General features: G+C 42.2%; 1 protein-coding gene across 1 annotated transcript in view; it reads left to right on the top strand.

Moving 5' to 3' along the window:
• Nucleotides 1-27,781, top strand: part of Dock3 (dedicator of cytokinesis 3) — a 337,144-nt gene that overhangs the window by 298,965 nt on the left and 10,398 nt on the right. Inside the window, exons 36-49 of the mRNA XM_038322276.1 lie at nucleotides 285-345; nucleotides 479-572; nucleotides 7,309-7,457; nucleotides 8,837-8,923; nucleotides 10,408-10,512; nucleotides 17,815-17,956; nucleotides 19,263-19,429; nucleotides 19,552-19,638; nucleotides 20,067-20,246; nucleotides 21,309-21,392; nucleotides 21,515-21,631; nucleotides 24,094-24,215; nucleotides 25,483-25,621; nucleotides 26,129-26,276. Coding sequence (XP_038178204.1) covers nucleotides 285-345; nucleotides 479-572; nucleotides 7,309-7,457; nucleotides 8,837-8,923; nucleotides 10,408-10,512; nucleotides 17,815-17,956; nucleotides 19,263-19,429; nucleotides 19,552-19,638; nucleotides 20,067-20,246; nucleotides 21,309-21,392; nucleotides 21,515-21,631; nucleotides 24,094-24,215; nucleotides 25,483-25,621; nucleotides 26,129-26,276 — 1,682 coding nt within the window. The remainder of the gene's footprint in view (nucleotides 1-284; nucleotides 346-478; nucleotides 573-7,308; nucleotides 7,458-8,836; nucleotides 8,924-10,407; nucleotides 10,513-17,814; nucleotides 17,957-19,262; nucleotides 19,430-19,551; nucleotides 19,639-20,066; nucleotides 20,247-21,308; nucleotides 21,393-21,514; nucleotides 21,632-24,093; nucleotides 24,216-25,482; nucleotides 25,622-26,128; nucleotides 26,277-27,781) is intronic.

The raw sequence follows: 27,781 nt of genomic DNA, 5'->3' as shown, positions 1-27,781 counted from the left end.
ACTAAGGAGATTGGTAAGGGGCACTTAATGCCTTGAGGATACATCTGGACTATATACTCTGCAACCAGAACAAGGAGCTCAACAGAGATCTTTGAACCCCAGGATTGGGTACAAAACAGAGAAAGGTCTCACAATATAATCCTCTTCTGTTGAAGGACTTCCTGTTCAAAGGTATTCTACTTTCAGAACTGAACATGCTGATAGTCCAGTAATGCTACTGTTTTATGTATTGTCCCAGGAGATACCACTTCATATCGGGGTCACATCTATGTTCTCTCTTTCAGGGACTGCATGAAAGGAGAAGAAACAGAGAACAAGAAGATTGGCTGCACTGTTAACCTAATGGTGAGAGGACACAAGCTCTTCCTCCTTCCCTCGTGATGACAAAGCCAGGGTTTTTGCTGGCTGACTGGAGCTTATAAATGACCTTCAAAGGGGATAGACTCTTGCATCTTAAATATATTTTATTCTCTTACAGAACTTTTACAAATCTGAGATTAACAAAGAGGAAATGTATATCCGATACATCCATAAGCTTTGTGACATGCACTTACAGGCTGAAAACTACACAGGTGAGTCAGAGAAAGGAAAGAACTGTGTCTTCCCATTAGGACAGACATGGGAACTATACAGAGAAAGGCTTCAGAATGAAATCTGCCAGATCTCAGCAGTGTCGGGTCCCTCACTCCTGTCCTAAGCAGGTGACATTTTTGTTCTTCCTGACATGTGCTCCATACATGTCCTCTACTGTCTTGGACAGTTCCACTCACCCTTGTTCCTCTCCATGTCTCTGAGGACTCAAGAGTAACTTCCAAATGCTGGTGCAGCAGGTTCAGAACATGTGAAGTTCTGTCACTCCTCAGAAATATAACTTTGCTTATATCTTAACAAAGCTGAAAGTAACCAAGACCATAGCAAAGGAATGCCTCCTTAATCCTGGAACTTCTAGAGCTCACTGGTAGATCTGGCTCCTCTGCAACTGCACGCCAGCTCTTACACTGAGCTCCCAATACAGAGTGTGGACAGCATTAATCTTCTTGAGGACAGATGTGAGCCTTTTTTTATGTCTACAGTCTATGCAAAGTGCCTGTCATGATGTGTTTACTGAGAGCATCTCTGAATGAAGAGGAAGGATGAATGCATGGATGTTCTGTGTGATTCCCTTGTACCATAGTCCCCTAAAGAACCATCTTTTTTCCTGTGACCAAGCTCTATTCTTTTTGTTGTTGTTGTTGTTGTTTTCTTTCCTTTTTTTATTACTTTAAAAAAATACCAATCCAAATTCCCGCTCCCTCCCCTCCTCCCATTCCCTCCACACACCCTCCCACCCCACCCCCTCTAATCCTAAGAGAGGATAAGGCACTTTGCCTTGTGGAAAGTACAAGGCCCTCCCCACAATATTTATGCTGAGCAAGGTATACATCCAAAGAGAATAGGATCCCAAAAAGCCAGTACATGTAGTAGAGACAAATCCCAGTGCCACTAACAGTGGCCCCTCAGTCTACCCCAGCCATACAACTGTCAGCTACATTCAGAGGGACTAGTTTGATCCTATCCTTGTTCATTCCCAGTCCAGTTAGAGTTGATGAGCTCCCATTAGTCCAGGCAAACTGTCTCAGTGGATGAACCCCTCATGGTCTTGAATTCTTTGCTCATATTCTCACTCCTTCCACTCTTCAACTGGACCTTGGGAGCTCAGTCCAGTGCTCTGATGCGGGTCTCCGTCTCTGTTTCCGTCTGTTGTTGGACCAAGGTTCTATGGTGATATTTAAGATAATCATCAGTCTGACTACAGGGTAAGGTCAGTTCAGACACCCTCTCCTCTATTGCTTAGGGTCTTAGCTGGGATCATCCCTGTGGATTCCTGGGCATTTTTCTAGAGTCAGGTTTCTTGCTAACCCCATAATGGCTCAATCAAGATAACTCTTTCCTTGCTCTCATCTCTGTCCTTCCTCCATCTCGACTATCCCGTTCCCTCAAGTTCTCCTCCCCCTTCCCCTTTTCCACTCTTCTTCCCCTTCCACCCTCCCTTCTCCCCCCACCCCAATGTTCCTAATTTTTTTTCAGGCAGTCTTGTCTATTTCCCCTTTCCAGGTGGATCTATGTATGTTTTTTCTTAGGGTTCACCTTGTTACTTGGCTTCTCTAGGATCATAAACTATAGGCTCAATATTCTTTACTTTACAGCTAGTATCCACTTATGAGGGAGGACATACCATGTTCATCTTTCTGGGTCTGAGTTACCTCACTCAGGATGGTTATTTGTGGCTATTGTGAAGGGTGATATTTCTCTGATTTCTTTCTCAGCTTCTTTATCATTTGTATGTAGGAGGACTACTGATTTTTTTTTTGGTTGATCTTGTATCCTGCCATTCTATCAGTTGTAGGCGTTCCCTGGTAGAGTTTTTGGGGTCACTTATGTATACTATCATATCATCTGCAAATAGCAAAAGTTTGACTTCTTCCTTTCCAATTTGAATCCCCTTTATCTACTTTTGCTGTCTTACTGCACTAGCCAGAACTTTAAGAACTATGTTGAATAGATATGGAGAGAGTGGACACCCTTGTCTTGTTTCTGATTTTAGTGAAATTGCGTTGAGTTTCTCTCCATTTAATTTGATGTTGGCTGTCGGCTTGCTGTACAGTGCTTTGGAGGATTCAGACTTAAACTGGATGTCTTCATCCAACACACCTCGGGAGGTAGAGGCAGGTGGGTCTCTTGTGAGTTTGCACCCAGCCTAGTCTACAAGAGCTAGTTCCAGGATAGCCAGGACTGTTACACAGAGAAACCTTGTCTCGAAAAACCAAATAAATAGATGAATGAATGAATGATGGATGATGAATGAATGAATGAATATTTTAAGAGAAATTATATTACTTTGAATAACATGACCAAATTTACTGTTCTTTATACCCACTAATCATGTTCTGAACAACTCTGAAAGCACATTGAAAGGAAAGAGTTTCTTCAGTTCCTTGTATTGGGCTGGAGAGATGGCTCAGTGGTTAAGAGCACTGCCTGGTCTTCCAGAGGACCCAGGTTTGGTTCCATCACTCATTTGATAAAACTTACAACCATCTGTAACTCCAGCCCCAGGGGCACCGGCTCACTCTTTGGTCTTCTGCAGGCACTGCACACATGTGATTCACAAACATACATGCAGAGAAAACATCCATGCATGCTAGTATTGAGGTAATAAGAAGAGGAGAGCTGGTCCTGCAGCACTTATGAGAGTGACCCCTAGCTATGCCTGGGCAGCACAGTCAAACTGACCCTGAAGGTGTAGGTGTGGGAGAACCGACCCTGAGGACCTGAAAGCAGGAGAACTGGCCCTGCCCTTTGCTCATTACTGCAAGGGGTGAACTAGCCATGGCAGTGCAGGACAAGGTAAGGACAAGGGAGAGCTGGTGTGCTGACCAGACCTGCAACCACCCAGGCACAGAACTAGGTCTATGAGTTGGCCCTCTCCAACATCATCCCATCTGTGATCTGCTGGCATGTGGCAGGAACCTGGAGGCAGGAGCTGATGCAAAGGCCAAAACTGCAGACTCAAAACTGCAGAACCTCCACAACACAGGGCAACATCAGAATAGCCAAAAGGAGTTCCAGTGAGGGTCCAGCATTGATAGTGCAGCAGAAACCAGAGGCCTCGAACCAGACTAATGACTTTGCAGTGAACACTTGCAAGTAAAGCTATAATGGATAAAAGGATTTACTGTGTGACTCAGTGTGTCACACTACAGCTTCCATGATGAGATTCTTTTTTTTTCTCTTAAATTTTATTTTATTGTGGGGTGAGGTTGCAAGGGCAGAGGATGGATACAAAGAGACAGAAGGTGGAAATGCATGATGTGAAAGACACAAAGAATAAGGAAAAAGTTAAATCCATATACATAAAAATAAATAATTAATTAAAATATAAAAATAAATTCCATGTATTAGTATAGACATTTGCTAAACTCAAGGGCTAGGCTATTACATAAGAGACTGAGTCATGGATGTGAACAGAGAAGTGCTATACTTGGTATTTTGTAGCTGTAGGTGTTACATGTAGAAATAATATAGACAAGGATCTTAGGGTTTCTGTCACTGCCACAAAACACCATGACCAAAAAGCAGGTTGGGAAGGAAAGTGCTTATTTGGCTTACACTTCCATATTTCTGTTCATATTTGAAGGAAGTCAGGAGAGGAGCTGAAACAAGGCAGGAACCTGGAGGCAGGAGCTGATGCAAAGGCCATGTATGGGGTGCTGCTTATGGGCTTGCCTGCCCTAGCTTACTCAGCTTGCTTCCTTGTAGAATTCAGGACCACCTGTCCAGAAATGAAACCACATACAATGGGCTGGGCCCTCCCCCATCAATTGCTAATTAAGAAAATGCATTACAGACAGATTTTATGGAGGCATTTTCTCATTTTAGGTGCCCCTCTTTCAGATAATCTAGTTTGTTGACATATGGCTAGCCATCACAATTAGGATGATAAAGGTTTCATGCAGTTCTCCAGGTTTCATAAAGAGGACCTGGTAGGAGATGTCAGTGTCGCGGCACAAGTAGAGAGAGAAGAATGAGAAGTTCAGAGAGTGGATCAGTGAAAACTGGAAGTGGATCACAAGATGATTAGAAATGAGATTCTTTATAATTATGTGAGCACTTTTTAGGATGACCTAGAAATCTGGGCAGAAGCTAGAATTATTAGCTTGCTAGTGGGGAAATGCCATTAAAATTACCAAACAGAAGAATAAAAAGAATTCTTTAATAGGGCTCTGGACGATGGTTGCAATTCAGCATGACTTATTGCTTGTAATTTACACTAAACATCAAAGGATGCTGTGTTTTTATGCAACTATCACTAACTGTTCCACATATAAAATATTGCTAGGCCTACACTCTGAGACCAGTATCAGCAAATTCCTCCAGAATATAGTCTCTGGCTCCAAACTCATCCCATAATCAATACCTGCTCACATTCCATAACTTTCATCCTTTTAGAAACAGTAACAATAAAAGGGGAAAGAGTACTTCCTGGAGCAGTAGACAAGAGTAGATTAAGGAGTGTTATGGAAAGTCTTGATGAATTGGCACTCACCAAATAGAACCAGTTCTAAGAAGGTTAGATAGAAAGCCAGAGCAAAGTGAACAGAAAGGAACCTAAGAAGCTCTCAAGTGTCTGTGTCACCCAAAGCAAGACAACTGTGCATAGCCTTAAAGTAGCTGGGCCATTCTTTAAGAAAAAAAACTTTTTTCATAAATATATTTTGATCATATTCTTTCCCCTCCCAATTCCTCCCAGATCCTTCCTAGCTCCTACCCACCCAAATTTATGCTCTCATGCTCTCTCTGTCTGTCTCTCCCTCTGTCCCTCGCTCTTTGCTCTCCATCTCCTTTTCCTTCTCCCTCTCCATCTCTCCCTCTCAAAAACAATGAAAACACAAACAAAAAAACTTAAGACTAAAATTAGCAAAACAAAATGAAACAAAAAGCTCCCCAACTAAAAACCAAACATGAAGTCTGTTTTGCACTGGCAACTACTTTTAGGCATAAGACCTATCCTGGAGTGTAGTTGATACACCCAGTGAGGTGCCATTTTAGAAAACTAATTTCCCATTTCCCAGTAGGTATCAATTGCAAATGCTTCTTGGTTAGGCATGGAACTTTTGTGTCCACTTTCCCTCTGAGAGTTGGGACTTTGTCTGGTTTGAACCTATTGATATCCTGTGCCTGCTGTCACAGTCTCTTAAGTTCATATGTGCATCAGTGCTGTTGGGTCTGGAAGATGCTGCTTCCTTGATTCCCACCAGCAATGGATGATTGTTGCCCTTACTCCACATCCTCTCCAGCAAAGGCTATCTATCATTAGTGTTTTTGATTTTAGCCATTCTGACAGGTGTAAGATGGTATCTCAAAGTTGTTTTGATTTGTGTTTCCCTGATCGCTAAGGAGGCTGAGCATGACCTTAAGTGTCTTTTGGCCATTTCAACTTCTTCTGTTGAGAATTCTCTGTTCAGTTCAGTGCCCCATTTTTTAATTGGGTTAATTAGCATTTTAAAGTCTAGTTTCTTGAGTTCTTTATATATTTTGGAGATCAGACCTTTGTCTGATGCGGGCTTGGTGAAGATCTTCTCCCAGCCAGTAGGTTGCCGTTTTGTCTTAATGACAGTGTCCTTTGCTTTACAGAAGCTTCTCAGTTTTAGGAGGTCCCATTTATTCAATGTTGCCCTATCACTTCCTGCCCTTAGACTCTTTCCACCTCTTCTTCAATATGGATCCCTGAGCCTTGAGGGGAGAGGTTTGATGAAGACATCCCATTTAAGGCTGAGTCCTCCAGAGTATCTCACTCTCTGTATGTTGTTCAGTTGTTGGTCTCTGTGTTAATTACTATCCACTGAAAGAAAAAGCTTCTCTAATGAGGATTGAGTGATCTGTGGGTGTTGCAATATGTCATTAGGAGTCATTTTATTGCTGTGTTTCTTTAGAAGAAAAAATATTGTAATTTTTTTCCCAACGTCTAGTCTCAATTCTTGGCCACTTTAGTATCAGGTATGGATTCTGTCTCATGGACTGGGCCTTAAATCCAATCAAAAAATAGTTGGTTACTTCCCTAAAATTCTTGCTACTATTGCACCTAGTATATCTTACAGGCAGGTTGCTGTTATTGGTCACAGGGTTTGTAGTTGGGTGGTATTGATGATTACTTTTTATCTCTGGTAATGTATAGACTATCTTCCAGCAACACAAATTCTAGTCAGTAGGGGGAAATGCTTCTATTTGGGCTCCAGCTCCATTTCTGCAATGTTTGATGATATAAATAGTATCTTCAGCAATAGAGCCTCACTGTCAGGTTGTGGAAAATAACCAATAGCCTTAGGAATAGCCTGTGATGTTTAGGGGGTCTTATGGGACCCCTTTGACCAACTATTCAACAAGATATAACTCATTCCTGGCCCTGGAGATTTTACTTGGTGGCATAAGATGTATAATTGGAGCATCATCTCCCCCATTATATAATTACTCCATTTAAATTCCTGTCATATTTGTATATATTTTAAGAAACTTCTAAACTAGTAGGTTTCCATATGTGAACCTTTCTTATTCTTTATCTGGAACTCAAAACAGGTAGCCAGGTACTGGTAGCATTTTTGGCTCCTTCATTCTGTGAACAAGAGTTATTAGCTTAGACAGTCCATTAGTCTGATCTTTGGTATCTAGTATTCCTAATTTGTGCTACCCATGCCTTGCTCTGATATTCTTGCTCAGCTCTTCCTGGGCCCACAGAGGAAACCCTGAACCCTATGCTGTCTATCCCTGCAGAGGCTGCATTCACCCTGCTTCTTTACTGTGAGCTACTGCAATGGGAAGATAGGCCACTACGGGAGTTCTTACACTACCCATCCCAGACTGAGTGGCAGCGGAAAGAGGGACTGTGTAGGAAGATCATCCACTACTTCAACAAAGGCAAGGTAATTGTCAGAAAGCAAGACCTTCAGCCCCTCAACTTCTGCTGTACTGTATGACATCTCTGTGATAGCTGAGGTTGGTGATAGGTATCTAAGTTCATCATGTATAAGTTTGAATTAGTATTTGGAAGCTGGGAAGAATAAACTGAATTAAATATTGTGTAAAGTAATGTTTCGAAGTACCCAAGAAAAAGAAAATACAGTAATAATGAGAGGAAGATGAAAGTATAGTTCAGTGGTAAAGAACTTACACAGCTCTCACAGGGTCCTGGTGGGTTCAGTCCTCAGCACCACAAAAAGAAAAAAAGGAAGGCAATGAACACTTGCTTAGAATGAAGTTCACTGCAATCTTCTTCAGGCACCTGTTAGATGGGCCTCTTGCTGTAACAGGAACTACATCACAGGAACAATCTATTCTCCAAGTAGGCAAAGATCATTTAAAGCCTAAAGTTAAAGTCTTTTCATAAAAGAAAAGTGCTGGGCCTACTGCCAGATCTTTGACAGCTCCTTTCTGCTTGATTGCCATAATTTTTCTTAACTCAATTGATCCCTATTCAAAGGTTCATAATCCCTTTATTAACTTATTAAAGAAATACTGAGTAGCTGCCATACCTGCTATTGTTCTATCATCTGAAAATAAAGTACATAAGCTTAGCTTTCTTCTTTATGCAATTTGTCTTCTAATATAGACTAATACAACAAAAAAGTAAATATATTTTTAAGAGGTAACATAAAACAGCAGACCAAAACATATTAAGAAGTACCTCTTCTTCTAAAAGCAGTCAAGAGAGGCATAGAAGCTGTTGGCAGCAGCTGCTTGTTCATTTCCCAGACGCTCAGACATGAAGTAACCATACAGAAACTGTATTATTATAATACTGCTTGGCCTATTAGCTCATGCTTCGTGCTGGCTAGCTTATATATCTTAAGTTAACCATTTCTATTAATCTGTGTATCACCACGTGGTTGTGGCCTACTGGTAAGGTTCTGTCTGGCATCTGGCATCTGTCTCTTGCGGCAGCTACGTGGCTTCTTCTGCCTACTCTCTCCTCCTCTATCTACTTGGAATTCCCACCTTGCCCTATTCTGTGCTGCAATAGGCCCAAAACAGATTCTTTATTAACTGATGGTATTCACAGCATACAGAGGGGAATCCCACATCAAGAAGCTAAGACATTTGAGCAAAAACTAGAAAGCTCTGCACAAGCTAGAAAACAACAGTATTGTGTGTTACTCTATATAAATTGGTTTTGAAGATTGTGTTCCTTTTAATACATGAGTTGGAGCTAGCCTTTTATTTTAGTCTTTCATATGTTCAGTGTGGACTTAACCATTCCTAGAATGCCTGAGGTGCTGAAGCCCTGTTCCTGTCTTTTATCCAGAGCTGGGAGTTTGGAATCCCTCTGTGTAGAGAGCTGGCATGTCAATATGAGAGCCTCTATGATTATCAGAGCCTCAGCTGGATTCGGGTAAGCTTTGTCTCTTCCACTGTATGACTGACCAAAGATCAAAGACTCCTGGGCTTCTGGCATCAATTTTTAAGTGATGCCTAAGGCTCTTAGCTTATTACCATGGACAGAGATTAGATTTCTGCCCATAAGATACTTACTGTCTGACTGTAGAACAAAAGCACATACCTGATAGGTAACTTTATGATCTGAACCCTAAAAGCTACTTGTATTCAGGGAAAGAAGAAGGCATGATAGAATAGTGATTTCTGTATACGTGTGTGTGTGTGCGCGCGCGCGCGCGCACATGCACATGCGTGCATATGTGCATGTGTACAACCCAGTTTCATGAAGAAGTTTTTCATGAAATTGTTTTGTTCAGTGATATATAATTTTTTTAAATTTATTATTTGTGGGTGTGTATGATATAAGGTAGGCATGCATGATGTGTAGAGTGAGATGACTCCTTTGTGGGGTTTACTCTTTCCTTTTATCTTTACATGGGTTCTGGAGAGCAAACCCAGATCACCAGGCTTGTGCTGCCAGCAAATGCTTTTATAGCTCACCAGCACCTAATATTGTAAGAACTTTCCCCACTGCATCTTGTAGTTATTTAAGCACTTTGTCCTTGATCCCTTCTTTAGAGCATAATATTCAAAAATCACATCAAATGTCCCATGGATTTTGAAAGTCTGTGTAAAGTCTTTACTTGTTGCCAGTGCTATCTTCTAAATCACAGTACATTCTTATTTTATCATCAGAGAAAGAATAGTGGTTTCAGAGTATCATTTACTTCACCCCCGTCTGTGGTGTGGCTAAGGCATTTGAACTAAGACCAGAAATCTCTGGTCTAGATTAGAATTTGGACATGATTCTCCAAAGTAGCTTTTTGGCTGATGTTTGATGGCTACTGACTAAAGATGCTTAAATTTGAAGCTAGAATAGCCATACTGAAAAGCTTGCTGACTTTGTAATGTTAGACATGAATATTAGTTATCTTTTCAAATTTAAAATCTCCTAAATTGGAACCAACATCAGTGATGTTCACAACTGATGCTTCCTCACTGTGGTCAATAGTATTAATGCCAGTGAATAAGAGTGGATGCAGATGTGCTGACATACAGTGGTAGTGAGAGTTGTTGGTAGACAGCTCCCAGCAGCCCTGGTCAAGGATCAGATGATGTAGCGAGTGTCAGTCAAATTCATGTTAAATATTTACCTCTCAAGTTCAGGCCTCAGATCTCCATGGATCTGGGTCCATGCCCAGGGAAACTATTGAGAGCAACCTCATGGGGATGTAGTAGGCAAACTTGTAATGACAGTGAAGAAGGGCGGAGGGCTTTCCTCCTTGATGATGCAGTTCCCTGGAGAAAGGCTGGTAGTATCTAGGGGTTTACTTCCTTGTTTCCTAGATTGAATTACCATGAACTGTGTCTAGCATACAATGTCTAGTTGAGCCTAGGAGAACTTGCTTTGTATAACAACCACACCTTTATTGTTAACAGAAAATGGAGGCCAGCTACTATGACAATATTATAGAGCAGCAACGCCTGGAGCCTGAGTTCTTCCGGGTTGGCTTTTATGGCAGGAAGTTTCCTTTCTTTCTTCGGGTAAGTCCATTCAGGTGGTCACAATAATCTTAAGTGTGTGTGTGATGGGGGTAGTAGTGATAGTGGGTAGGTAATGTATTCTTTGTTGGTATATACACATGTTCACACATGCATACTAAGGTCAGAGGTAGATGTTAGGTGTCTTTTCTCCATCACCTTCCACTTTATTTTTTTAAGATTTATATGTATTATTATTATTATTTTAGTTTTTCAAGACAGGATTTCTCTGTAGTTTTGGAGCCTGTCCTGAAGCAAGCTCTTGTAGACCAGGCTGGCCTCAAACTCACAGCCTGTCTCTGCTTCTGGAGTACTGGGGTTAATATATGTATTATTTTTAAGAAAGTGAGGAGGGAGAGAAGGAGAGAGTATGTATATAAGAGTGCACATGCCTGCGGAGCCTCGAAGAGATCATTATAATCCCTGTGTGACTGGAGTTACAGAGAGTTGTGAGCTTTCTGATGTGTGTGCTAGAAAATTAACTCAGATTCTCTGCAAAAGCAGTAGCTGCTCTTAACTGCTAAGACATTTCTCTACCTTCTTCACCTTACTTTTGAAAGCCTGAAGCTCATTGATCCCATTAGGCTGTGTGGCCAGTGAGCTTCATGAATCTATCAACCTTCACATTACTGGTGCTAAGGTTAGATGTGCATACCTCCATGACCAACTTTTTACGTAGTTCTGGGGATCCAAGCTTAGTAGGTCCTCATTCTTGCACCACAGGTACCAACTAAACTATCTCTGTAGCCCACAAGGATATTTATATTATACATGTAAATCACTTAACACCTGTATACTCGTCTTTCAATTTCCTGTATTTTACTGACTACTTCTTTCCAAAGAACTGATCAGTTAATCAAAAATATTTGCCTTATTTTAACAATACTGTCACCTTCAATTCTATATTAATCTGCAGTATTATTCTATGTTTACTAGGAACATGTCAGGAAGTGACTAGTGCCTAAAAACTCCTATATAGGTACTTTCCAACTTCTGCCTCTAGTGCCTGGAAACTTCACTGTAACTCAACTTAGCCAATAGCATTAGTGTAGCCCTATCTTAACAGTAGGCATATCTCTTGGGTGTTTGTCTAAAATGCTGTGGGTTTTTTTTTTCCTTTGAATGCACTGTAACTTCTATAGGCAGGATGAAGAATTGTCATTGACAGACAGAACACTTAGTTCTCAGGTCCCTGTAAGAGTTCTAAGAGCTAAGTTTAGCTACAAAAGACTAAGAAGCCATTTCCATGACACAAGATAACAACAGCAACTTCTCTCTTTAAATGGGAGAAAAATGTCCAAATTAATGATCTAGAATGTACACTCAGTGTAGAAGGATAACTTGTGCATACATCTGGTGACAGTAGGTGAGCCATTGTGAAGTAAAGGACATAATTTCATCTTTATTTACAATTCACTGCAATATGTGAGGTTATGCATAGAAATAAGAAACTCATTCAGGGTCAGGCTTCATATACTATGTATAGTTTGGAACTACTGTTCAAATATAGTTTAATTTTTTTAATGCTACAGTAACAAACCACATTATAAGAGAATTGTTAAGGCAGGAATCAAGATGCACAACAGTAAACCCAGCATTTTGAAAATGGAGGCAGGAAGATCGTAAGTTTCAGGCCAGCCTGCACTACACAGACCTCATCTACAAAAAAAAAAAAAGTTGTGTTAAAGGAATAATAGGAAAAACTTATGTTAAACATCATATGTAATACAGCAAGCAACTTAATATCTCAGTTGTAATATTTAAGTAATATTTAAGTTTAAGGTGTTAGTAGTACTATCCTGAATTTGGAAAGTAAAGCATTCAGAAGTAGTTTCTGGCACACTTCGATCCTCTTTTTGTTTGGTTTTGATTTTTGAGATAGGGTCTCACATTATCCAACCTGGCTTTGAACTAGTTATGTAGCTAAGACTGCCTTTGAACTCCTCCTGGTCATCCTGCTTCTACCTCCCGAGTGCTGAGAACCTGATATTGTGCAATGCAAACCAAACCCAAGACTGTTCATGCTAGGCAGGTGCTCTATTCACTGAGCTGTATCCCAGCTCTTGGACTTATTCTACTCAAGAAATAGTTCTCAATTAAGCTTGATAACATCTTGTTCATAAACTTATTTGTATGGCTTTAAAGAGCCTCAGTCTTGTCTAAGCCTCCATATATTTTTAAATCACTATACCAAGTTTCTCTGTAGGCCGAAAGATAATTGGAATGGTTCAGAATAACTAGTATGTTTTGAGAATCTTTCACAGTTAAAAAAAATTCCTTAGTTGGTCTATTAAGGCACAGTAAGTGGAGCATACAATCTGTGCAACCCTTCTACCACTCATATGATCACAACCTAGACAGTTTCCTTTTGTATCTTAAACTCTGCCTTATAGAGAATACCAATGAAAAATGATACTAATTCATAATGTATAAATCTTGTTCCTGGTCCTGACAGCCATCTGTGATGCTCAACATTGTTCCTGTCACTTCCTTCTGAACGTTATTGGTTTAGAGTTAGCAAGCTAAGAAATATGACAGGTGGTCCTGCATCTACCATAATTTAAGTCTGCTCATCTATTCCAGAAGCAATGGTCTCATAGCTTTTAGCATGGGAGTTAGAGTTTGAAATTCAACAGATCCTAGAAGTTTCCTAAGTGAAAGCACAACTCCTGTGTACATGATCATTTCATTGTTTGGATCATAAGCAAAGCAGGGAACATCCCAGCTAATGCTTCTGCTTCTGGATCTTCATGATGCAGGAGATGAAGTAAAAGTAGGAAAAATTTGTTCAATAGCATCTAATGGGTGTGAAGGATTCTTAAAGTATTTGAAGGTGTCCAGGTAGGATTATACCAATCCCACAGATGAAATACAGTGTATCACGAACTACAGCAAACTAATAGTAGATCAAGCACAATTGGTAAGCCTGTCTAAGAGAACTAAACCACCACCCGCAACATTTCCTTCAGTCCATATAGCTGCTCACAAATGTGAGCCTGGAAAAATGCCAACAGAGTTAACCACAGAATTGGTCTCTTCTGATTTCCCAGAAGCAGTGCTAGCACCCAAACAGATTCAAACAGAAAGGGACTGTAATCAGTTCAGCTCAAGAAGGACACAAATTTTGAAATCAACCCTTCCTAGATTATGTTGCCATGGGGACTTTTCCCTAGAAAGCAATTTCCTAGCAGCTTCAGTATTTTAGAGCAGACTTTCCAAATTGTTGCTGTTTATATCTTTGATAATGTCATCAGCAGAGCAATTCCCAGAGCCCAGACAGCTGTAGTTTTCCTTCAGGGGGAGAAAAAATGCCAACATCAGGAAACAAGCATATAGTCTCCTTTACAGCACCTGGTTGTCTTCCCTAGCTTTCTCTTCTCCATAGTAACTTCTGTCCAGTTCCATTCCATTCCTGTACTGTCATTTTCTGGGGAAATGCACATTCACTTTGGTAATTCTGGGAATGAGAGACAAAAGTGGGGAATGCATAAGGGATTGAACCTTCCATGGGAAGTGGTGTAGAAGTCAGGCTGTTGCCAAAGTGGGTATGTAGCTACTGATTCAGGTGCAAACCATATGATCCAGTAGTTATCCTGTCTCTAGGCTGTATTTCGTTGACATTTATTCTCAAATGACTTAAGTAAAGCTGTCCCTTTGAATGAGCACCGGCGCTGCAGTGCACTAAAACTGCTCTGATTGCCCGCAGTTCCAGTATCTTAGTAAATTTCTGTGTCCACAAACGTCAGCCAACAGATGGGAAAGATCACTAAACTCCTTTAAAATATTTAAAATCTCCTTGGGAAAATTGCTTTAACCAGTGAGCACTAACAAGTTTAATATAATAGCAAGAGTCTGCTGGTTCCCTAAGAGTTGGAGGACAGGAAGCAACCCATCCTACTAACAAGAGTCCAGGACATCTATACTTCAGATGTAAAACAGGTCAGCTTTCACTTTTTCTAGGAAGTACTCATTCTTAGCTGAAAGTATATATACATACATACATACATACATACATACATACATGTATACCAAAACAGGTAATAAAAGGGGGACAGCAAACTCTGCTTAATAATTCTTTCTGGGAAGGTTCCAAGTATGTTCCAAAGAGAAATTTTTTGAGGACTGAGTAGGCTTCCTTGACATATAATGACCATTCAGGGCAGGCATTTCAGAAGATCCTCTAATAGTCTGGTGTGGTGGTTTATGCTTACTTGGAACCTCAGGCAGGCAAATTGCAAGTGCAAGGCCAGTCTGAGCTACATAGTAAGTTCTAGAGCAGACTGGGCTCTTCCACAGGGATACCCTGTCTAAATAAGTAACAGTGGAAGCCAAATGTAGTGGTGCACTCTTATAATCCTAGCACTTCGGAGGTGGAGGCAGGAGAATCAAAAGTTCAAGGTCATCCTTAGGTACGTAGTGAATTTGAGGCTAGTGTGAACTACATGAGACCCTCTCTCCAAAAACAGAAAAAAATAATAGTTGAACTACAGGTCAATAAAAGAGGTGAAAGGAGCCAGGCAGTGGTGGCTCACATCTTTAGTCCCAGCACTCGGGAAGCAGAGGCAGGCAATAAACAATATCTGTTGTCTCATGTTTCTGTCTCCCAAGCAAGAATACCCTATCAGGTTTAGGCTCACTTTCACCTCCCCATGTACATGTCACAGAACATACAACGTCGCAGATTCTTAGCACCTTTGGACAAGAAGGACCAGGCATAGAACCTGTATCCTGTGCTTGCCAGTAAGAGTCTGGCTCTTCATTGTGGTTGCAAAGGTCTGCAGTAATGGGAGAAAAACAAAGATTGTTAGGAAGTAACACTTGTCAGCCCATCCCTCCTGCTTATAGAGAGTATTACCTGTTAGTTGATTGACGCATACAGATTTCCCTGGCTTAACCTCATATCTTCCCTTCCTTAAGCTGCTCAGTTCCGTAGCAAGTGAAAGTAGATGACAGTGCAAAGTAGTGGCGGCTAGATCTTTTTGTGGGGATGCTTGCATTTGTGTAGGAGTGACAGAAACCAACAGCCAGCCTCAAGGTCAGCACTTGTGTGCCTTCCTCTTCCTGGCCCTTCCCCAAACATTTAGCTACTCCTCACCACCCCTTCAGCTCACTTAGCTTGGTTTCTCTGGGTTGTCTGCCTCCCCCACCTCACAATTATGATTATCTACTAATCTTCAAGGGGAAAGGAAAACATCCAGCCCTCCTTTCTTAGGAGAATTCCTGTTTCTCTTCACTTGATTTATGAGCAGGTGCTTGTGGGGATTATGTGTATGTTAGTGGATGTTGACAAAGCCAGTTCTTTAAAGATGCAGTCAGCCCTCTCTGTCCATGGATTCCACTTCTGCAGATTCAACCAACCAAGGACAGAACATACTTGGGGATGTCACCTGTACCAAATGTATACAAACTTGTTTTTCCATGTTGTCATTCCCTAAATAATACAGTAAAACAACAGTTTTATAGAACTTACATCCTGAGGCCGGGTGGTGGTAGCGCATGCCTTTAATCCCAGCACTCAGGAGGCAGAGGCCGGCAGATCTCTGTGAGTTTGAGGTCAGCCTGGTCTATAAGAGCTAGTTCCAGGGCGGGCCCCAAAGCTACAGAGAAACCCTGTCTCAAAAAACAAACAAACAAAAAAAAACCTGACATCCTGGTATTTTAAGTACCCTAAAGATGATGTGAAGTATACAGGAAAATATGCTCTGCTTATATATGAAGTTATACCTTTATGTAAGGACTTGAGCTCTGTAGTCTTTGGAGTCTTTACTGGTAATAGTTTTCCATTCTGATTCACCCACATATGTAACTCAGTCTTATTCGAGATAAGAATAAGATAGGTTGAGGTCCTCCAAAGCCTTACCTGTGATCAGCTCTGCCCTACAAAATGTATAGCTGTCCTTAGGATGCCGTGCCCCTTCTTCTGTCTCTCTTTCTTTTCTTCTTTACCTCCCCTTAAAACTCCCCCCTTTTCACAAAGACATCTCAAAAAGGGACCCTGATGTCAAATGTGACTTGCTGAAATGGCCTGGTGAGCCAGCTAGGTAGGCAGTGTGACTCGTAGGCTTTTAAATTTTTATTTGTGTGAGTGTCTGCATCTGTGTAAGTGTATTGGTATGCGTGCACACACAGAGGCCAAAAAGGTGTGTCAGGTGTCCTCCTCAATCCCTCTTTCCCTATTCCCTTGAGGTAGGATCTCTCCTGAACCCCTGGGTCTTACATATTTTCCACTAGGCTGGAAGACAACAAACCCCAGTAGTTACCCTGTCTCTGCTTACCTCAGAGCTGAGGTTACAGCTATGTTTAAGACACCCAAATGTTACATTAGTGCTAGGATCTGAGTTCTGTTCCTCATGGTTGTGCAGCAAGAGCTCTTAAACCATTGAACCATCTTTCCAGCCCTCCTCCTAGTAGATTTGATTGGGGCTTCTGGCTATTCATACATGACCAGCTGTGAGGTAGATGGAGCAACAGGAGTTAAGGGTGTCTTGTTTACAAGGAAACTTCAGCCCATAAAGAGAAAAACTAAGACCTAACCCAAACCAAATGTGTGCATGTCTGTAACCCCAGAATTCAGGAGGCAGGGACAGGAGGATCACCTATAGTTCAAGGCTAATCTGGACTGTATATTGAGACTAAGAAAGGTAAGGAATGAGAGAAAGATTGGCATTTGTTCTACTTATAGAGAGAATGATATACATTTTTTCTGCTGGCATGTTTGCAAAGAAATTTGCTGCCAAAAGGATTTATCAAGTTTAATAAGTAATAGATATCAATAGTACAATGTTTAGGTACACATGATCGCTCCTAATTTAAAGTTGTCAGCACTCACGGCATTCACTTCTTAACAGGCACTTGCTAGTCTCCCCAGCCACCTTCTCTCCAGTTCTACAAACATACATTATTTCAATCTATGCTTTCTCGTAGTTTGGCTGTTACTTGGGTTGTTATCATATGCAGTTTACTTGTTCCTACTCTTGTATAGCAGACCAACCAAGTGGGCCTTTCAGGGCTTTTAAAAATTTTACCTTTCCCAGGTAGAGTATCCCTCCTTCCCCCAAGTTCCTGAATGTCTATACATTCTCCCTAGGACTGCAACACCACAGAACAACCATCTCCTCATCTGTCCCTCTCCCTTCTCAACTGTAATTTCTCTTAAGACAGGGACTGAGTACTGTGCCCTGTACCTGTTCCTAGGTCTAGTACAAAGGAGGTTCCTAGGGTATATTTATGCATGAAAACTGCCGCTATGTAGAAATGGAGTCAGGCACATGCAAGGCATAGAATGTACTTTCATGTTTTTGGCAGAACAAAGAATATGTGTGCCGTGGTCATGACTACGAGAGGCTGGAAGCCTTCCAGCAGAGGATGCTCAGTGAGTTCCCACAGGCCGTTGCTATGCAGCACCCCAACCATCCTGATGATGCCATCCTACAGTGTGATGCTCAGTGTATCTTTTGAAACTTGGTAGAGTGGGAAGGGCCGGGATCCTGAGATGTAAGTCCCACCACCAACCATTCCTCTAACTTGTAGCTGGCCTTCTATTTTTATTTAGGTTACCTGTCATCCCAAATCTAGGTGTAGCTTTACCATTAAACCCACATTTAGCAAGACACTCAGTCCTAAGAGGCAGTCGCATGCCATTAAACATGGATGACCTCATAAGTTATAAGCTGAACTTTAGGGACTGATTGTCAGGCTAGTTACCCTCATGAGTTTAGTCTCTACCCTGGACTCTACAGGTCCAGGGCCAATCACTGAATAAGGCGATTATGGTCCCAACAGGGCTCTTGGCATGGGCTTACCACCTATGATGCAACCTGCTCTACTTTCCTGTGCAGTTTTTGTCCCTTGTCTTTGTTAAATTGCCGTAGCAGAGTGCCACGGAGGAGAAGGAAGTAAAGAATACCTATGACTTGATGGCATTTGGAAGTTTCAGTGCGAACACTGGCCTGCCCCTCACTGCCCACTTTACACAGATTTGTTGGAAGTTATATGCTTGTCATCATGATGCATACTTGTTCCAGAGAGTAAATGGCAAGTAGACACCCATTCATGTTCTCTTCACAAAGACCTCAGACAGAATTTTAATTGAAAGGTTGTATTGACTGGACCTGTTGACATAGGCCTATAATCCCAGTAAGATACCAAGTTTAAGACATGTCAAAGCTACAGGGTGAATTTAACATTAACCTGGGTAGTTTAGTGAGACCCTGGGTCAGAATGCAAAAGGGGCTAGAGATACAGCCCATTGGATAAGCTTATCATTCCCATCCCAAAGCCTCGGTCTTAAACCCTAATGCCACGAAAGAAAGAAAGAGAGAGAGAGAAAGAAAGAGAGAGAGAGAGAGAGAGAGAGAGAGAGAGAGAGAACTGAAAAAACAGAAATAAAGGAAACAAAAAGACTGTTTTATATAAAAATCCATTTAGATACTATGGGCAGACCCAGAAACTTATTTCTGTGGTGTGGACATTGCACATCCTGCTTGTTTAATCACTCTCTTAAAGGGGCAGCGCAGGACACTTGCTACCTCACCTTGGCTGAATGCTCATGACATTCTCTGTTGTAGCAGGAGGGAAGGGGTAGGGAGGGAGGTCTGTCTAACTCTGCTTAGGTCTGACGGATCCTGCTGCCTCCACCACAACTTCCAGGAAGGAACAAAGGCTGCGTGCACTTTATCACGGAGAGGACAAGAGGCTGCCACTTCAGTCGGTTTTTTTGCCAAGTCTAGATTTCTCCTTCACTTCATGTCCAGATTTACAGATATATGCAGTGACACCTATTCCAGATTATGTGGATGTTCTACAAATGGATAGAGTACCTGATCGTGTCAAGAGCTTTTACCGTGTCAACAATGTGAGGAAATTCCGGTATGACAGACCTTTCCACAAAGGCCCCAAGGACAAAGAGAATGAATTCAAGGTACAGGAAATGGATGCAGTGCACATGGCAAATCTGGGGCAAGCCCAGCTTCTCAGGAACGATTGCCTTTGCTCCCTCCCATCAGGTCTAACTTTGTGCCCTTGTCTGTGCCCTCCCTGCAGAGCCTGTGGATTGAGCGCACCACACTGACACTGACCCACAGCTTGCCTGGCATTTCTCGGTGGTTTGAAGTGGAAAGGAGGGAACTGGTAAGTTATGCCTCAGAAGGCTTGAAGTTTCTTGCTACTCTTTAGCCCATCTCTAGGGAGCTTTCTCTAAGGACTAAAGAAAGAACAAAGTTTGGCACCTACCTGGCCTCAGTTCTCTAAGGCCAATCCTATGCCAGAAGCTTTGATATCTTCTCATCTAGACCACAGGACACTCCTAAGCATCAGGTATTTTTCAGTTTACAAATGAAAAAAAATAAATAAACTCTGATATTCTATAAGCCAGAAATCCCTGACTGCAGAACTAACCCTCCTCACTATTCTCTGCACTTTCTTAAGTCAGAAAAGTAAAAACACTGTGAAGTCTTCTGTCCACAGGAAGGAGGGTTGGCAGCACAGGTAATTGCTCTCTGTGCTCAGCATATGAGGAGCAGTTTTCATGCCTGAGAGGACTCTATGTGTGCCCACAGGTGGAGGTGAGTCCTCTGGAGAATGCCATCCAAGTAGTGGAGAATAAGAATCAGGAGCTGCGAGCTCTGATCAGCCAGTATCAGCACAAACAAGTGCATGGCAACATCAATCTGCTCAGCATGTGCCTGAATGGTGTCATTGATGCAGCTGTCAATGGAGGCATTGCACGCTACCAGGAGGTAAGATGGAGGCCTTGACCAAACTTAGCTAGTCAGCCTGGCTAAGAACACAGTTCACAGGCTCCTCTCCCCATAGTTATACCGTCTTCTGGACGAGGTGGTTCTGAGATAAAAGTTGTAAACTCGTAGCCACTCTCTATTTCTGTAGCACATATCTCTGGCTCCCACCCCCCAACACACACACACAGTCTCTGTCAGATGAATAACTCATCTAATTATAAAGTAGCTTCCTGGGGTCCTTAAGAAACCCAGTCTTGGAGGGGAGGAGATGGCAATTTTTAATAAAAAATAAATAAACTGGAAAAAAAAGTTGAAAAAAAAGAAAGAAACCCAGTCTTGCTGAGCAGTGGTGGCACACACCTTTAATCCCAGCACTCGGGAGGCAGAGTCAGGCGGATCTCTATGAGTTTGAGGCCAGCCTGGTCTACAAGAGCTAGTTTCAGGACAGGCTCCAAAGATACAGAGAAACCCTGTCTTGAAAAACCAAAGGAAAAAAAAGAAACCTAGTCTTTCATGGAGACAGGCTACCTAAGAAACTGGTGCACGTAGCACGAATAATAAAAACCCAGAGACAGATATTGAGCCTCAACCTGAAGATCAGAAATGAGTTCCTGTCTCACCCCAACTTATATTCCTCTCTACCACTGGGATTAAAGATGTGCATCACTACCACCCGGTTTCTATGGTGAACTAGTGTGGCTACTGGGATTAAAGGTGTGTGCTACCACTGCCTGATCTCTACAGGTGATCAGTGTGACTGTTTTACTCTCTGATCTTCAGGCAAGCTTACTTATTAAAATGCAAATAAAATATCACCAGCTCTGCCTGGCATAGTCATGCCATCCAAGCTTTGTGAGAAACCAGAGCTAGCATCCAGCCTCATATTAGACCACCTCTAGTCTTTTCCAGGCACAGAAAATACACAATTCCTGACTGTTAGGTGTTCAACCAGGTCAAGCTGGAGGTGCTGAAGGACACCTATGAGGAAGCAACCTGGCTGCCTTTTAAGGGCTCCATCTAAGACTAGGACAGGTCTTTATTGCCTGAACTTTCTTTTTACAGGCCTTCTTCGATAAAGATTACATCTCCAAGCACCCAGGAGATGCTGAGAAGATTGCTCAGCTCAAAGAGCTAATGCAGGAACAGGTATGGCTTGTAGGACTTAGAAGGTCCAAAACCAGTGGGAAAAGTTACTTACTACAAAATGACACAGTTCTCAGAGGTTGCTTCCTGCTAAACATAGAGGCCTTATTTGACAAATCTCATAGGTCCATGTTCTTGGAGTTGGGCTGGCAGTCCACGAGAAGTTTGTGCATCCAGAAATGCGGCCTCTGCATAAGAAGCTGATTGATCAGTTCCAGATGATGAGGGCCAGTCTGTACCATGTAAGCTGATCCCATGCCTGCCCACTAGAACCAACTTTCACTTTCTCTACACCTATACCACAGTCAAAAAAAAAGTAGGAAGTGGGGAAAGGTGGGAGAGAAGCTGTTCCTGTCACAAGGGGTGGGAGGTGGGGGTGGTGGGTACTGTATCCAAAGCCAGGTGCTCAATATCTTCTCATTGGTTCACTTCCAAAGAAAGAGTCAGACTCATGGCAAAGAACATTTTTCTAGGCTCTGTGCTAATAGAGCTTTCCACATGCAGAAAGGGCTCATATTCAGGAATTTCTTTGGAGATATTTTGCTTGTCAAGGACCTCAAGAATAAATGTATGGCCTGAACTGGCTCATCTCTGTTCTTTTCTCTCCCTACCCATTTTCTTCCCCCTTCTCTCATTCCTTCTCCCTGTCTACCTTCCCTCCTTCTTGCCTTTTCTTCCCCTCTAACTTTATTTTTCCCTTCTCAATTTACTTTGTAATGTCTTATGATCCAGGATCACATCTAAGAAAGTATTCGGCACCAAGTACTTTCATTCTGACTTCTGTTGAAGGTGTCAGGCAGGTATCATACCAGCCCCCAGATTATCTACCTAAGTTTGACCTGGCTCTTCACCTTCCATAGCAGATTTGGCCCAAGAACTAATGCACACAGGCAGGACCTGTATTCCAGGATCAGTTTTCCTTGGCATGGAATGATGGCTGGTTGGAGATGAGATTCAGGTAGCACTGAGTCCCCAGGCCCCTATTCACATCACATACCCTTATCCAATTTTAATCACAAGGCTGATTCTAAATTATTTCTAGAGTAGACTTTCTGTTAAATGTCTTGGCTCCCAGACTTCAGTGGCCATGAGCCAAAATACCCACCAAGATACCTGTGAGGTGCTCTTCTCATTTTACTGAGTGCCGCCAGGTATAAGTATTAGGGAAACAAAGAAATATAGCTGTCAGAGAGAAGTTTCCTCTTTAGAGATGACATAAAGGCCTGGAGTTTGAACCACCCAAGGACTCAGTGAGCTGTCCCACTTGGAACTGGCCTGCTTTGTTCTTGTATGCTACAGGTTATAGTTCTAGTCTCTCCAGATTCCCTCATCCAATTCATTGCAAGAGTAGACAGGAGGATCTCTGTGAGCTCAAGGCCAGCCCGGTCTACAAGAGCAGGACAGGCTCCAAAGCTACAGAGAAACCCTGTCTCGAAAAACAAAAAAAGTGGACAGCATGAAAAGCAAAATAGAAAAAGACGCTCATTACAGTTTTAGAGACTGGCCCACTTTGCAGAGAAATTTCTATAGCTTACAAAATTTCTGCTTCTTGGTATGGTTCTCCCATGGCCTTCCATAGAGTTTATGTAGAACATAAATATTTTTTCTTTAAAACTAAGATCACTGGCTAGTAAAGAACTTGAGTAGCATCACTGAATCTGATGGGATTCCACCTCATTAGCATGGCTGGTCTCTGCTCTATGCAAGTTCCCATGCCATCTCGTAGCCCAGGCAGTGTAGAGCCTGGCACCAGGGGGTTTCCTGCCACATCTCTGCAGTCAGATCACTGCAACAAAAGCACCAAGTGCTTGCCCATAAACTTGAAGGCCCCTATTGTGCACATTGCAGAAACACACTGTAACATTATACCTGCTTGAGAAGAAGAATCTGGAAAATGTGCCTGCCACTTTAAGTCTAGCTCAGAAACATACCCTGTAGACAAGAGTTTTTGTCCATCATATATTATGAAGATCTTGAGAAAACCTGGATAAAGTTATGCTCTAAAAATTCCTCATTGTCGCAGGGTAGTGGTAGTGCATACCTTTAATCCCAGCACTTGAGAGGGAGAGGCAAAAAAAAAGCAACAACAACAAAATTTCCTCATTGTCACAGAGACAGAGATCATATGCTTTCTATCACCCAGTGGGAAGTTAGATTTGTAGTTTCTGCCAAGAAGTCTACATACTTAGTAAGAATTTAATTATGCTAAAGGTAGAACTGCTTACTTACATCAGGACGTTGTTTCGTATTTCCCTAGAGGCTGTGTCACAAGCAACTTAACTCAGGTCACTAAGAGCTGAGCCATTCAGCGATCCAATAAAACCCAGCACCAGTTCTTATGTGAGAGTTTGCACTAACTAACAGCCGATAAGTCTTCCTCTCCTCCTTTCCAGTCTCTGTTCTGCTTACTGTGAAGTCAGGAAGCCTGTTAACATTCTCCTATGAACTCAGATTCACTTCAGCCTATTCCAGATGTGTCTCTCAGTGGAATTTTACCTGGGACTCCATAACATCTGGTCTAGGCTCCAGTATGCTTGCAGAAGTATTTAGTAATGAAGATGTGATGGTCCAGAAGAAACGAGAAGTATATCATATGGTTCTGTTTTTTGTTTGTTCATTTGTTTTACATTTTTACCTTGAACTCATCTCTCCTTCCCCTTGTCTATTCGTTGCTTTCTATGAACAAGTATTCATTTCTCAACAGGAGTTTCCAGGTTTGGATAAGCTAAGTCCTGCATGTTCAGGCACCAGCACCCCACGGGGAAATGTTCTGGCATCCCATAGCCCCATGAGCCCTGAGAACATCAAGATGACCCACAGGCACAGGTATGGCATTAGGACTGTGGAAGGTTTCCTCCAGAGAGGTAGGTCTGGAGGATAAACATCAGAGAAAAAGACCTGCAGAAAGTACTTGTTTGTGCTCACATGTCCTTTTAACCCCTAGGCCCCAGCCTTGCCTCAAGCAGCTCCTACACTGGTCAGTCAGTGGCATTTCACCTGCATCTAACTGGTCACTATCCTATGTAACAGAAGCACACACATGGTATTCTGAGTACACAGGAGGGGATATTGGGATAAGTCTTGAAGGACAGAGGTTTTCTAGGCAGTAAAGAGTCCACATTAGAAGAGTGACGGGACAAGATCCAGGCAAAGAACTTAAACATGCATGATGTGAACAAGAAACCTCGCCAGTCCTGTGAACAGAGGTAAGAGGTAGGGGACAGGGCCAGCGCGGTCGTGTTCATATGTGCCTTTGGACATGAGCCCAAAGAGAATAAAGATCGTTGATTGTTTTTAAGGAAGCTAATAATATTGGTGGTATGGGCATTCAAGTAATGACTGCTCAAAACTCAAGAGTTCTGACCTGAGCAGGCATAAGTGGGAATACTCAAAGCCTTTAGGACAGGAAAGCCAGGTTTAGGAAAGGAAGCCAGTACAAGGAGTCTCTCACTAAGATTTCTTTTCCAACATGATCAGCAACCCAGAAGAGTGGCCACTCAGAAAATGAGAACAGAAACAACTGAACAAACAGCCTCCTGATATTGATAGAGGAAAGTTGTTGGGAAACTTGTAGCCACAGATACAGGCAAAAACCCACAGAGAGTTTACAGCTATCTTTTGATAGTGTCTTCATCCCTATAAGACTCCTCTGAGCTCAGAGCAAATCTCATAATAGTGTATGCTAGATTAGCACTGTTCAGACTGATATTCCATAGGAAGAAGGATGTAAGATTCCTGACCTGATTTATCCTCTCTCTCTCTCTCTCTCTCTCTCTCTCTCTCTCTCTCTCTCTCTCTCTCTCTCTCTTTCCTCCTGATATACTGCTAGTGCCTTCATACTGAATGGCTCTGATCCATTTAACTGTAAGGAGAGATTGTACTAGCATAAGCCTTTCCAGGCCAGTGGCAAAGTGGGGCTCAGGATTCCTCCAGGCCTCAGACAGATGTGAACATTGATTATAGAACACTCCAAACCAGTGCTGGCTTGGGCTTGATATCACTGTTTCACAAATCTGTCCACTGTCCCTACTGCCTAGCATGCTTTCCTCTAGCTACTACCTGATTCCTCCCTGTCTCCTACTCTTGTTCACAGCCCCATGAACTTAATGGGCACAGGCCGCCATTCATCATCATCTCTCTCCTCACATGCGTCTAGTGAAGCAGGGAACATGGTGATGATGGGTGACAGCTCTATGGGTGAAGCTCCTGAAGACCTCTACCACCACATGCAGGTACTGAGCTGTGAGAATGAACAGGGTAACATGGCTAGAGGACTCACCTTTCTGGAGTCTGGTCTGATGACTGGAAGCTCTACCAAGTTCTCTAGTTCCTGGATTCAGAACACACCTTCCATAGCTAGAAAGGCAGCCTTGTTTCTAATACCACCCCATCTTAGTTTCCATACCTTATTTCACAAGCAGGAAACCTAGCTTCAGACCTGCTGCTCTAACAGGTTACAATGGCAAATTAGCCTCCTGCTTGGTAGTTCTGATGGCTAAGTCCCGAATTCTTCTCCATGTGTAGCACAATAGATAGCAAGCACAACTGTCTTGCTCCATGTGGGTTTTATTTGTAGTCCATAGTGCTTACCATTAATTAGTCCACCTTCTAGCAGAGTCCAGAATACAATATCAGTTACTTGGTTAGGGTACTTCAGGTCATGGGTGCATAAGCCAGCTCTCTCTGTACCAGCTTTACAGTACTGATCATTCAGAATGCCAATTTTTTTTCCTTTGCAGCTTGCATATCACAACCCCAGGTACCAGGGCTCAGTCACCAACGTCTCTGTTCTATCCTCATCCCAGGCAAGCCCTTCTTCCTCCAGCCTGAGTTCCACTCATTCAGCACCATCCCAGATGATTACCTCTGCCCCTTCTAGCACCCGAGGTAAGGATGGCAGGATGCTGCTTGTTGAAGGAGAAGAGAAAGCTTCATGAACCCCACTTGTCTTCCTTTCATCTGTGCCTGTATCTTTGAGAGTGGCCTTGCTGTCACCAAGGGACACCGAATCCCTTTTGTAGATGGATAAAAGAATTTAAAAGGAGACTTAAAAATCAAAAGCAATTTTATTGGAGTTTGATAAAATAACAGGCAAGCAAGCTAGAGTTCCCATCAGCCTGAAGGGAAGAGATAGAAGGGGAAAGAGAAAGCTATTCTCTCTGTGCTGAAAATCAAAAAGCAGGTTGGGTCAGCACTGTAAATCTATAGAAGCTGCAGTGAGGAGTGGGAATCCTTGGGTTAGGATTACTGGGAGAGGGCATGCCCAGAATGTCAGAGAAGTACACCTAGGATTGAGTAGCTGTCCAAAAAGTGAGATGGAAAGAGAAGAGAAAAAGAAAGTTATATCTTTAATAGAACGAAAAGTAAAAAAAAAAAAAAAATGCATTGGAAAACAAAGTGAGGACAAGAGAGAAACTGAGTATCCAGAGCCTTTTTGGTTGTGGGATGTTTTTTGTTTTGGATTTTGTTTTGAGATAGATTCTCACTATATACCCCTAGCTAGCCTTGGAAGTCAATATGTAGACCAGGTTGGCTCAAAAAATCACAAGAGATCTACCTGCCTCTGCCTCCCAAAAGCTGGAGTTAAAGGTGTGTCCATGCTTGACCTGCTTGTGTAGTTTTTATTGATGGGATGCAAATTTGCCTTCCTAAGGGAGTGACATAGGCCTAGAGTGCACAAGCAGTGTTCCACATTTTGGACCCACTAAGGAGGAAATGTTTGAGTTTGGTTTAGCCTTGTGGTTAGCTTAAAGTTGTTCTGGGTAGCCTAGAATTTAGGGCACACCCAAGATAGATGTAATAACTACCTGAGTTTTATTGTTGTCGATTTTACCTTCTAGATTTCTTAGCTTTAGGCTAATAATGAACAAACAACAGCATATATTGCTGTTAATTTACCTTTTGACTTTGTTTGAGGCCAGTTTGGAGCCCTTGTTACTGATTTAGCTCTAACCTTAGTTACAACCAGTTGGTGGATCGTCATCACTTACTGAAGGACCAGTACTGTTTATTTTTAATCTGTCCATGGAAGGAAGGCCAGCACTTGGAAATGGTCATAAGCATCATAGAGATTTTCCATATAGTGTGTAAAAATCTGTCTCATTTTAGTAGTCTTTAATTCCCTATCTCCCAGAGTATTACCTGCCACTGATGATGACATTTGTCAAAGATGACTCCAACATTGATATTTGCATGCCTTAAATGACGGCTGCTGAGGAGCTGTTGATTAACTGTCTCCCTGCCTAGCAACCCCATCATTGTGTTAGAGGATGCTTATATTTTCAGCACCCATACTTGAGGGTTTGGGTCACCAGCTGACTTTAAATCTTGCTCTGGCAGTATTTGCTGCTGTGCTGCTACTTGGTAGCCAGTATTACATCTCTCCTTCAGTA

The sequence above is a fragment of the Arvicola amphibius genome, chromosome 3 (genome assembly GCF_903992535.2).
Source record: "Arvicola amphibius chromosome 3, mArvAmp1.2, whole genome shotgun sequence".
Taxonomy (NCBI): Eukaryota; Metazoa; Chordata; class Mammalia; order Rodentia; family Cricetidae; genus Arvicola; species Arvicola amphibius.
The sequence above is the reverse complement of the archived record's forward strand: the minus strand, read 5'-3'. Positions and strand labels throughout refer to the sequence as shown.